This window comes from Cyrtonyx montezumae, unplaced genomic scaffold (assembly GCF_038088225.1).
Source record: "Cyrtonyx montezumae isolate F1298 unplaced genomic scaffold, pur_monq_1.0 scaffold_1, whole genome shotgun sequence".
NCBI lineage: Eukaryota > Metazoa > Chordata > Aves > Galliformes > Odontophoridae > Cyrtonyx > Cyrtonyx montezumae.
In genome coordinates, this window is record NW_027071825.1 from 22,803,689 (window position 1) to 22,813,399 (window position 9,711).

Consider the following 9,711-nt stretch of genomic DNA (forward strand, 5'->3'; position numbering starts at 1 on the left):
AAGGTTGGAAAAGACCTACGAGATCATCCAGTCCAACTGTCTACCCATCACCAACAGCTCTATAACACTAACAATAAGCAAATACTCCAATCAGTGAATAGCTTCTCAGATAATTAAACAGATGGCTTTAATAAAGCTGCTCTGGCACAAGAAGTCTATGAATTGACTGTGCAGTTTAGAACTGTATGCTTCTGACACAACCTTCCTTTGAGCCTTTACTCACAGCCAGCAAGGTAAGTAGTAAGTAAGACTTGCAGGTCTGCATTCCTGTCAGCACATCAGATAAAAATGTTAACGGATCCTTGTCCTCCCCTCCTGATGTGCAGTGAGAGCAACTGCCAACTCGTTCCCCAGCGCTCATGTTCAATCTGGCTGAGCTGCCATGTGCTCATTTATACAAAACTTTGGGAGCTTTTCAGCCCTCTGCTAATTCAGTGCTAGCAGAGTGCACAACCTCAGCATCAGATTCCCTCTTTATCTCTCTAAGCTGTTCATCACCAGCAAAGAAAGGAAGCATACAGTGTGCTCAGAAATAGCTGCAGGCATACAGATGTGTAAGGAGAGATACACTCGCACTCTCCAGATGGATGTCTAGAAAGCAATACAGCACAAACAGCAACCAGAAAAGGGGAAAAGTTTCCAGCCTTTCCTGAAAAGTTTCAGTCCAACACCTCTGTATCTGCACTAAGAGGTTTGCCCCTCCAATAGCAGGAGGAGGCAGGGGCAGTGGGAAAGCATCAGCCAAGCAAAAAGATTCCTAACCATCGACTTCTAGAGGCACTTTCCCTCCTGAGAAACACAATGGAAAGCTTTAAGTGCTGCAGGGCCAATTGTGTGAGCAGAGGCAGTGTTCACCTCACCTGGCTGCACTGATAGCCTGTCCACTCCTGAGTTTCAAAGAAACATGTTTCCACGAAGCAAGCAACCACAGGCCACACACCACAGAGCACGAGGCAGCACCAGAGAAAAGGAAATTAACGCTACATGCTGCTGGAGAGACGCTGTTTGAGTTACAAGAAGCCTGGACCACAGGCAAAAATGATGCAGCACAGCCTTTTGGTTCTGCCTAGTGACAACATGGCAAGTAGCTCTGAGGTTAACCCCTGCAAGGAAGGAGCTTTGTGGACCACGGCTGGAGTAAGCGTTATTTAACACAAAGCATGACTTCCTCTCTTTACCCCTCAGACTGCCACGCAAAGCGCGGCTGGGGCTGGCAGGCACGGAGAGCTTTAAGGGATGGCAGCACCTGTGCTCCACAAACAGTGTCCTGCTCCCAGAGCATTTCCACCCCAGCCAAGACCCGGGGAAAGGCTTGCCTCCAGCTCCAAACACCGCTACCTCCAGCATGCAGGGGAGAGCTCCCAGCCACCCACATCCAAACCAGAGCTCTCAAATCACACCCAGAGCAACATCTACAAAGCACAGGGGATCTCCTCAAAAACTTCCACCTATATTTCTCCCTACTTGAGCTCAAGCCTCCATTTCTAGATCAGTCCCACCCCCAAGAGTCAAACAGGGCTTGAGTTACCCGGTCTGAGCTGCCCACCTCACACCTTCCTGATCCCCAGATCCCAACAATTTTGGTTGCCTACAAGCTCAGTGGCAGGATCCCAGTGCCCCACCAGGCAGGGAGCAAAGTGAAGTCAGGGTGCCAGGTTTCTGGCACACTGCTGGAGGCGGAGCAGGGTTCTGTCCACTGACCAAAGGTGCCCTGGGCTTTGGCCACCGCAAAAGCCTGCTGCCCTGCATAAGGAGAGCACAGTGCCTCTTTCTAGAAAAATATACCTTTATTTACCATCTGTGCTCTCTCCAGAAGAAAGCATCCCATGCTCAGCCAGGGCTGGTTTGCTCAGGTCTCATCAGTGAGAAGGGTACCTGGTCCCTTCTGTTGTACCCACCATCACGGGGAGGATTCAGCAAGACCTTGTTATCTTCACAGGGCCAGGACCCGTCATGGCATCACTGCTTCCAGCACATCCCTTGCAAGATGAGTTAAATAAAAGGGTTGGGATATTTTCTAGGAAGGGAGCAGTTGATAATTTAACACAAAACAATCCTACCATGCTTAACAAGCCAGTTGGTAGGTAGGTGCCTGTCAGACAAGTTACAGTACCAAGTGTCCAGGCGGGATGGGCAGATCACTGCTCAGGGAAGGCAGCCTGAGCTCACTCCCCCATTACCACCCATGGTGTGCCTCCTCGACACCAACCAGCTGTCCACAAATGGCCTGAGCTCCCTGGGGGCACAACAGCACATGGGGACCAGTGCTGCTGAGGCACTTTCTCAGGTAGCAGAGTCTTCTTGAGCAAGTAGTGAGTTTCACCAGGGTCTGTGATGCATTACGTTTCAGGGCGGTTGTTTTATTCAGAGGAAGAAAATGTGTGATTCTCTTCAGGTAGCCACAGGACAGCCCAGGTGCTTCCCAGAGGTCTGGTTTCAAGCCTTTGCCAGTTGCTTGAGCCTGCTCACGCTGAAGACTGAAACGTGGTTTCTTGATGGATTTCCTAGAGCAAGACCCTGCTTTGGTTTTGGGAAGAGAGGACTGTTGCCTCTCAAGTGGCCCTCACGCTCTGCACATCCTGGTGCGGGGAGTGCTGCCAGCCACACTCCAACAGCACCACTTAAAGCTTAAATAACCCAAAGAATGTCTTGGATTCCTCAAAGTTAACCAGATCAATTTTGGAGACATTGACATACAGACTGTCCCTCTCCCTGAGCTTGAATAAAGCCCCCAGGTAGCTTTTCCGGGCCCACATTTTCTCTCTTGTACAGTAGTTGATGCGCTTGTCCTCCATCAGCACGTGGCTGCCTGGTGAAGCTGGGTTTCTCTTGTAGACAACATGGGTCAGCACTGTGTTGTCACAGTCCCTTCCCCGGAAAAGCACATTGGAGTACACAAAGTACAGACCAGTCTCATTGATCACAAGGCCCTGGCCACGGTACTGAATGCCACTGGTGAAGGCATGACCAGAGATGGGTTCCCACTCCAATGGGAGGTTCTGCTGTGTGGGGTTCCCTGGAAGCCAGAACGAGAGGGGACGTGTGGTAAGAACAAGCATTAGTGTGCTTTCCCTTAAGTTACACCCTAAGCCACAAACAAGTCACCTGTTCTCCACGCCCTTGTGCGCAGCATGAGAAGTCTGTCCCAACCTCACAGAGGTGGGAGCTCTCACCTTCCATGTGCTCAGTTGGCGTTGAGCTGCTTTTGAAAGCACCTCACTGACAAAAACCGAAGGAAAGAATAGAGCTCTTATTAAAAAAACCTGAATGAGAAGAATATTTTAGTTGTGGAATAACTTTCAGTTGCCAGAGCACACACATTTCTAAAGGAAATTGAGAACATTTGTGCAAGGCAGCTCCTTACATTGATAACCAGGCTGCCCTTTCACGCCAGTAACATCTGCCCTGTGCTCTGCTCCCAAATTTTGCTGGCCACTCAGCACATACCTGTTAAGTGTGCTGCCTTCCTTGCTTCTTTTCTCACTTGCTTGCCCTCCTGCCCTGAAAATAGAGCAGACTTTAACCATATGCTCCACGGAGAAGCCAGACCAGAGAGAAGAACGTAGGTACTCATGAGGCTGAAGTGGGGTAGATTCCCAGCAGCAAAGGGCACATAAGCACCATGGTTTGCCGTGAAGAGATAGAGCGGTGCTCAACCAAATGCTACAGAACAGTGGGGAGAGTTAGAAAGCAAGAGCTGAAGCAAAGGATCAGATGTAATCCAAAAAGGGAATCCAAAGGGAAAAAATCAAAAGAGCAAGGAAAATCTTCGTCTGCCACTCAGGTTTTAGGAAAGGGACAATACTGTGCCTTCACATGGCATCTTTAGTCTGTGTCAAGGTGACTGCTCATGTCCCAGCACTGCTTTATTGCCCCACTCCAGCACAGCACTTCCACAGCAGCCAAAATCTGGCTGCCAAGTACCAAAACCTCCTCACAAGTGGACCAGAGAAGTTATCTGACACATCCACTGAAGCACCTGCCAGTCAGACAGACCCCATCCTCAAGAGAGGCAGAATTCTGCTAAGAAAAACTCTGCCTTCCATGGAGGGGTTGAGTCCTTCTAGAGAAATGGGCTGGTTACAGTGGGACCCCATCCCACTCCATCTTGCCCTTTCTCTCAGCATCTCTACTTCTGAACATCAAGTTCTCTAATTTTAGAAACATTATTTCTTAAGCCAGTTACCTTGGCCTCTTTTAGAAAGATCTTAGTGCTAATAACACTAACACGGAATGTAAAAGTAAAATAACAGTTTGAAAGTTCAAAATACGATTTTAAAATTCTTCCATTGAGATTGAAACCACTTTTTTTTCCTGTACATTTAGAAAAAAAAATAGGTTCTTCTGGAAAAATCAATTTAATTGAAATTACATTTTTAAAGAGAATAATACCACCAGAGTCAGGATCTTCTCAACTAACTTTGGCTGAAGTGAGATGTTGTACCAGAAGAATTTAGGAAAAAAGTTGCTCTCTCTGAAGGGTACCAGTGAATTTCCCACTCCTGAGGAAAACAAAACTCTGTATGTCATCCCAAAATCTTAAAGAACTAAGAGAAAAAGCAGTAACACATGCAGTGCCCATCTCAGTTCTGTGCTCTCCTCCTTCTGTGCATCTTGTTGTAGTTTGGGCTGCCAGTAATTCGCTTCCACCACAGAATCCCTCCCAGCACCAGTACCCCACTTGGGCCTGGGAGGCCCTGAAGCAGATGCAAACTGTCCCACACTGACACCACTAAGCATTCCAGCAGGCAGGATGCAGGACCCCCTCACCACATGCAGGAGATAAAGCTCTTCTTTATGCCAAGTGAGTGTAACGAGCATTCTTAAGAGTATCAGAGCTGCAGCCCTGCCTTTGCACCTGACAAGGGGAGGGAAGAGTTTGGCAGAAGCATTCACACATGCTGGCCAGGAGGAGTTCCTCTACATGCATCAACTCACCTATGAGCTTCTCCAGAGCTGGAGGGATGTGTTCAGTGCTGACAGACTGTCAAAAAAAGAAGAGTGACAAGCTCTCTTAGCAAGGTGAGAGCATAAGGGCACCATCTAGATGCAGCCAGACTGTCTCAACAATGGCTGGTTCTGGGTGCTCACGCAGAGCTGCAAGGTTAAGTGGACGGGGAGGGAGAGCCCGCAGCACTCAAACATCAGGACAACCAGATAGGTACCATAGCCACCAACAGAGCACTCCTTCACAGTTACAAACAGCCCCACGCACGCTGGCTCGGCAGACATGTCACTGCCACCAGTTTCTCCCCACAGCCTGTGCGGCCAGCAGGCAGACTTTACCTCTCTCAGTTCAGCCAGTTCTTTCTCCAGATGGAAAATCTGAAACATGCTCAGCCCCACTCCAGTGAGGGCCAGCAGGATCAGCAAGGAGATCACCAGGAAGCCGACGCTGCTCCTTTCTCTGTTGCTCTTTGGCTTTTTCCTCCTATCAGGTACCGGTGGTGGGAAGGGAGATGCTGCATGGCAGGAGGTACTGGCGTCAGCATGGCCATCCACCCAAAATATCTGTGGGTACATGTAGTTCAAGTTCTGCTGCACGGCTGGGAGCGGGATGGGCTGGACACGCTTTGTGGGATCTTCCATGTGGCAGCCAAAAACTGCCGAGGCTGGCCCAGACCGAGCCCTGGGGGAAGACTCAGCTCTGCCTCTGTGTGCCTGCATCATCACTCCAGCAGTGATTACCCAGCTCAGATGCTGCAACTCTATGAAAGCCTCAAGCAGTAACAGCAAACCCAAAAAAGCTTCCGCCCTCGGCTGCAAGTTCAGGGTACCTGCCCGCTCCTCCCACACTGCAGCAGTGTGCACATGCAGCCGGACAGAGCTAGAGGCAGGCTGCATGCAGCAGCACCAGCCCCAGGAAGGAGGTGCACTGAGCAGCACCGTGCTGGCAGGCAGGGGCTGAGTAATCAGCCCAGCACACACCCACCAGCCAGCCACCCTTTCCAGCAGCCCACTCAGGAAGAGGCAGCTGCTTTTCCACTGCGGTGTCCTGCACCACAAGCAGGGAGAATAACAGACTCTTGTGCTGCTGGCATCCTGCATGAGAGGTGAGAGGCAGAGCTGAGGAGTTTCCCCTTTAGCAGAAATATGAAGATCTTACACTGAGTACAGCATTTCTCAATTTAATTAAGCCACCATTGGTTTTTTAATTGTCTTTTAATTAAAGTGTCACTGGCAGATTTCAAAGTGGTGGCAAGGAGCTCTCCCATAAATTTACCAGATACACACTGTCTGTAACTATCTGCTCTTCCATTTTACAGGCTTCTTAATGAAGAGGGCACATTTGTAGCAGGGCAGTGTTTAAAAAATGAAGCGCTCAGTGCAAGAACAAATGAGATTTTTATCTCTTATGTGGCTGAAGAAAGCAGCCCCAACACACAGGTTTTGATCTTGAACATCAAAATCTGAAGTTCAAGGCCAGCGTGCTCACATTGGTTTCTCCAAAGCAAGGGCTGAGCTGTGCCTCCAACCACACCAATCAGTCAGATGTGCCCTCAAAACCTTGCACCACCACCACCACTTTTTGAGAATGCTCACCGCAGCCCCTTGCTGAAACAGTAATCCACAGCATGAACCATTTCAGCAACTGTAGGGTCTTGTGCTTCTAACTTTCTGATATTAAAAGCATTGCAAATTCACCTCCAGTTCAAGCCTACACAACACTCAGCCCTTCTCACAGCGAAGAGGACACCGTGCCTGCAGCTCGCTGCAAATCAGACATGGGTGCCAGGGAGTCCCCGTTTCTTTAACACCCTCTGGGGCCCTTCAACTGCTGTAAAAACACCAGGGGCAAAGCCCAGAGCTTCCTCCCTCCCAAACTGTTTCTTCAAACCAGGCAAACTCTGCCTTTCCTCCAGGAGGATGGCCAGGTGTTTTAGGTGTCTTCCTCCTCCATGCTGACACCTACACCCCTTTCTCTGACATTCAGTTCAGAGCAGACAGCTCATCTTGGCGGGATGGTGGGCACGTGAGTGAGATGTCGCAGATGTGCTCGTTGCTGACCCACTGCTTCCTATTCTCACAAAGATGCACATGCTTCTCTGAGTTGTGGGTAAGCTAACAAAAGCCCCATTTCAGCCGTGCCTGCTGCATCCTCTCATTTGGCCGCTCAGATCAAGAGCTTTCTGACACCACACACTGCGGCAAACCAAAGACTGGGGTTAGTTTACCATCAAAGAATCCCTTTTGGGGCACGGCACACTTTCAGAGACCTCTCCCTTCCCAGCACTCCCCGCCATTGCTGAGACTGCTGTCACATTCCCTACGACACCTGTGGCCACCTTCAGAGGGCACCTGGCAAGCAGCACCAAGTGGGACCACGTTCGTGTGCAAGCTCTTGTGATAGAAAGCCAAGAAACAAATGTTAGCCAAAGTTATCTCACCCGACATAGGGGTCAGAACAGCTGATCAGGATAAAAGGACAGAAGGAGGACAAAAAGGGCATCAGATTTATCTCTCAGCCCCCTTTTCACCACGTTGGCCAGCAAAGAACAGCAAAAAGACAAGGCATGGTTACACAGGTAGAAAAAGGCCTTGCTCAGAAGGAGCACCCCATCTCTCACTACCCCCAGAGGAAAGGTGGGAGCTCGTGTTAACAGCACACAGCAACCAAAAAATACAGATACAAGTCTGCATCGATAGACTCAAGGACTTAAAAAAGGATGCTGTGTAGGAGGAAGACTTATTAGGTTCTGGACATAGTAAAATATGCATCTGAAGATGATATTTCCTGCTACAGTAATGACTAGTAAAATGCTAAATAGCAACTCTTGAAAGCCCACAGGGCTGCATGAATTACACCCAAGATCAACTGCAGAGGTAGGTAAGAAAACGATAAAAAAGACAGCATTCAAAGGGCTGTGTCCACTTGGCAGCATTAACTCTGGAGGTGACAGCCTGCTGCCGTCCCAGGGCAACACCAGTAAGTACCAGCCACATCTGCCAGAACAGATGCACCCGTTCATGCTCACTGATGGGTAGCTTGGCAAGAGCAACTGAGCACCACCCAAGAGAAGGCTTCTGGTTTGTTGTTTTGTTTTTTTTTGCAGTGGGGAAAGTGTGAAGCCTCGGGAGCTCACAGATAGCACTGGGCTAAAGAACGGGAAGATGCAGTGCCAAAATGCACACAGCCAAGTTTAGATTCAGCTTCAGAGGGGCTCAGAAAGGAGTGACAATAACAGACAGCAAAAGCAGAATGGCAGAGACATAAGTGAGGATCCTACACAGCTCTGCACTGCTCCCAGCTGCCTTCCCCGTACAGTAAGGCACAAGCACAGCGGATCTCATCACACTCTCCCCTCATTTGCCCCTTCTGCCCCAGGGCAGCTCCTGGAGACACGGCAGCAGCTCACAGCATCCTTGGATTACACAACATTGCAATGAATGCTGACTATTACACTATTTTTTTTTAAGCAGTTCAGTTTTCCCAGGCAAGGGCGATGCTTTCCACCTTCCTCTACAGTCAACTCTTCACTAGAAACGATGCACATGCTTTGATGCATGTTGATACCAACAGCTCGCTAGGGAGCTGCTCACCATCACAGAAGAGCAGTGTTGCATTCAAACCCCATTTCTGACAGCTCTATGGCACTGCAATGCTTAGCTCAGCCCTCTTCCAGCAAGCAAGACGTTTTGCTCTCCAGTTCATTAGGGGACTATGAGGTAATGGGATCCATTGCTTGAACATACGGGAAAGAAAAAGACGGGTGATCTAACAGTGTGCAATAGCCTAGATACGAGAAAATGGAACGGCTGCTGCGGCTGCTCAGAGGTTGCAAGGAAGACCACAGCAAGCACACAGATGATGATTTCCCATTCTCATCATGACAGTCAATAAGGTTGTCAAACACTGACCATGACTGCGTGGTAGCTCCCTGGGCAGAGTACACAACCCTCAAGCCTCAGCAGTGACCATGCTAAGTTAAAATTAGTAAGAGAAGGGCACCTCCAGGGATGGGGCACCCACAGCTCTGGGCAGCAGCGCCAGCACCTCACCACCCTCTCAGTGAAAAATACTCTTCTAACACCTAATCTAAATCTCATTTTTTTACTTTAAACCCTTTCCCCTCACCCTGTCATTATTTGCCCATGCAAAGCTGGTCCTCCTCCCACATGTAAGCTCCCCTCAAGTAGTGGAAGGCTGCAATGAGCTCTCCCCACAGCCTTCTCTTCCCCATGCTAAACAAGCCCAACTCCCTCAGCCTTTCTTCATAGAGAGGTGCTCCAGCCCCCTGAGCATCCTCATGGCCTCCTCTGTACCTGCTCCACCAACTTCACCTCTTTTTTTTGGGGGGGCCCTTTTATTATTTGTTAAATTGAGGAAGGAATGCATAAAAAAAAATGATGATTTTTACTATCCATTCCTAAGCCAACCCATTTTATCTGAAAAAGGTCTGGAAACATCAGCTCTTCTCAAGCTGATACAAACCCCAGTAAGTTTCTTTTCTTTAGCAACACCTGATGCTGTTTGACACTCAGGGTTTCCACGAGATGAGACACGCTGCCTGATGGCAGCCTACCCACAGCACTTTGTGGTCAGAGCTCTACACTTTGTTCCAGATGCAGTGGAACATTTGTACCAAAGCGAAGCACGTTAAGCTGTTCCATCCCATCTCATGCTGCATGTTGGCAAAAGCAGAAGCCGCTTTGCACTTCGGTTCTCTCTCTACCAATACCACACAGCTAGAGGAGTTTACATTCTGCATT

The 9,711-nt window shown here is 49.2% G+C and overlaps 1 protein-coding gene across 1 annotated transcript; it reads right to left on the bottom strand.

Annotated features, from left to right (window-relative positions):
• Positions 1-1,845: 1,845 nt before the first annotated feature.
• Positions 1,846-5,670, bottom strand: FASLG (Fas ligand). Its single transcript, XM_065746676.1, has 4 exons — positions 5,287-5,670; positions 4,939-4,984; positions 3,448-3,501; positions 1,846-3,016 (listed from the first exon to the last, which is right to left on the bottom strand). Exons 1-4 carry the CDS (start codon positions 5,668-5,670, stop codon positions 2,622-2,624), a joined length of 879 nt encoding a protein of 292 aa, XP_065602748.1. The 3' UTR covers positions 1,846-2,621.
• Positions 5,671-9,711: the final 4,041 nt, after the last annotated feature.

Bases quoted from the DNA above. Each gene is read 5' to 3' on its own strand.
- FASLG (XM_065746676.1), bottom strand. From the start codon at position 5,670: ATGATGCAGGCACACAGAGGCAGAGCTGAGTCTTCCCCCAGGGCTCGG. The intron at 4,985-5,286 runs GTAAAGTCTGCC...TTTTTTTGACAG, and splicing joins AACTGGCTGAACTGAGAGAG to TCTGTCAGCACTGAACACAT. The intron at 3,017-3,447 runs GTATGTGCTGAG...TCTGGCTTCCAG, and splicing joins GAAGGCAGCACACTTAACAG to GGAACCCCACACAGCAGAAC.